Genomic DNA, 2,056 nt, shown 5'->3' with positions numbered 1-2,056 from the left:
AAGCAGCCAAGCCAAAAGAGGCCTGCAGACAGCCCTGCGTTCATCTCCAAAAGCTGCTACAAAGAGGGCCATTGAGAGACTCCCAAGATGAAAGGCTTCCTCTTCCTCCTATTCACCATCAGCCTCTTGATTATGATTCAGGTAAGAGCAGCACCCCAGAGCCCCCGGAACCATCACCCAGGACTCCCCAGATCTGCCCGGCATGGGGGAGAGGGCATGCAGGCTCCTGGGCACCCAGCCTTCTTCCACGGGAGCCGAGGCTCCAGCACAGGAACCAAGGGCTCAGGGGGCCTGCCTCCCAGCCTTCCAGTCCTTCTGGTTGGGATCAGACTGTTTGAGGGCTGCCCCTGAGCAGGACTGTCTCCTGTACCCGAGGCTGGGGAGCACTTACAGGGTGCCAGGCACACTGAGGCACCCAAGGGGTGCTGCAGAATAACAGGGGACTGAGAGGCTTGGGAAGACAGCCCTGAGTGAGGATGGCATCAACCCACAGGGAACCTGGGGAAATGGTCCTATGGGAGGGGGCCGGAAAATGTCCAAATGGAGCCTGATCCGGTTCTGGAGGTGGCAGGAAGCTCCCCGGGAGAGGAGCCTGCGTGTTCAGCAATGCTAAGATAGAAATCTCCCACTCCGGAAACAGATAGAGTCTCGCGAGATCAACTGCTATTCCAAGAGGCAGCTTTGGCAGCATCTCACATGTTAGTCAGCATAGGAGATGGGAACCATCAAGTTTTCGACCAAGAACAGCTTGATCAAGCATCAAGAACAGCTCGATCACCATCAAAAACAGCTTAATCTCCATGAGGGGCAGTTTTAGTTGCAGCCTGATCAAGCATTGAGAACAGTTTGATCACCATCTGGCCACCTCCTCAGGGGAGAAGTCACACCCTCCCCACCCACCTACACTTTGCCAGGTGCCTTCTCACCAGCCCTGTCTCATGTGACCCCCATGACTGTGACGGGCTCTTCTCCCCATTCACAAGATGAAGAAACTGAGGTTCAGGGAGGCTCAGGCCCTGGATGGTCAAGGGCTGGGGCCACAGGCTCCCCTATCTCCTACATGCTGGAGGAGCTGGTGGTCTGGTGGACGTGAAAGGCAGGTTCTGTGGGACGAGGACCAGTAACCGCCTCTGACCCTGCCTGTGTTGAGGCAGGAAGCAGCCAACCATCCCCACAGGACCTTGTGGCAGAAGTTGTAGTCACTGGGGCAGGGAACTGAGAACTACAGTCTCGGGGTGGGGGAGCTGTCTCTAAACATCAAACATGAGATTCAACCCCCCGTGAGCTTGCCGCACTTCTCTTGCAGATACAAACTGGAGTCTTGGGAAACCAGACCACCACCCAGAAACCCAGGAATGGGGCCCCAGCCCTCGGCAGCCTGGGCGGCGGCAGCATCCTTCTCTTCTTCACTAACATCCTCATCCAGCTCTTCCACCTCAGATGAGGTGACATGCCCCAGCCCAGCCCTAGCCCCGTGCCCCCAGGACAGCTGCCACCATCACTAGCAAGAGAAGCCCCTCCCCGCCCCATCCTTGGGAGGGGCTGATGCTAGAGATGAGCAGCTTGTGGGAATTGACAGGCAGAGCCTGGGGGGCCATGGCCGACACAGCGAGATACTGACATGGAGGGGCAAGCACCACCCAGCCGGGGCTCAATAAAGTTGTCATGTACTTGGAGTGGGGTCCTGTGTGTGGTCACTGGACGTCACCAGGCCCGAAGAGCCGGGTCTGCAGCAGCACCAAGGGGCCACCTATAGCCCCATCAGCAGGCGAGGTGGCACCAGCGAGCTCGCACCTCACCTGCCCTGCGCCAAAGTCCAAATGCAGAGGCCCTTCCCCTTCGAATCCCCTTGCAGGGACACGACCCAGAACCTGCCATCTTCACCCTCCCTTTAGTTGCATTTGCTTACCTGTCCCTGGGAGCTTGGGAATGATGGTCCCAGAGGACCCCACCCCCACCCCCTCCCAGACCCTGGACATTCCCAGTTGCGGAGGCTCAGAGAGCCCCCCACTCCACTGCCTCGGTGTCCTCAGAATGACAGATTCAGAGAGAAGCA

The 2,056-nt window shown here is 58.2% G+C and overlaps 1 protein-coding gene across 1 annotated transcript; it reads left to right on the top strand.

The window, feature by feature from the left end:
* Window positions 1–1,676, top strand: CD52 (CD52 molecule). The gene is made up of 2 exons (XM_081226146.1): window positions 1–141; window positions 1,307–1,676. Exons 1-2 carry the CDS (start codon window positions 88–90, stop codon window positions 1,442–1,444), a joined length of 192 nt encoding a protein of 63 aa, XP_081082272.1. The 5' UTR covers window positions 1–87; the 3' UTR covers window positions 1,445–1,676.
* Window positions 1,677–2,056: the final 380 nt, after the last annotated feature.

The sequence above is a fragment of the Mesoplodon bidens genome (assembly GCF_964165515.1).
Source record: "Mesoplodon bidens genome assembly, chromosome: 2".
Classification (NCBI taxonomy): Eukaryota; Metazoa; Chordata; class Mammalia; order Artiodactyla; family Ziphiidae; genus Mesoplodon; species Mesoplodon bidens.
This window is presented reverse-complemented; position numbering and strand designations above follow the sequence as displayed.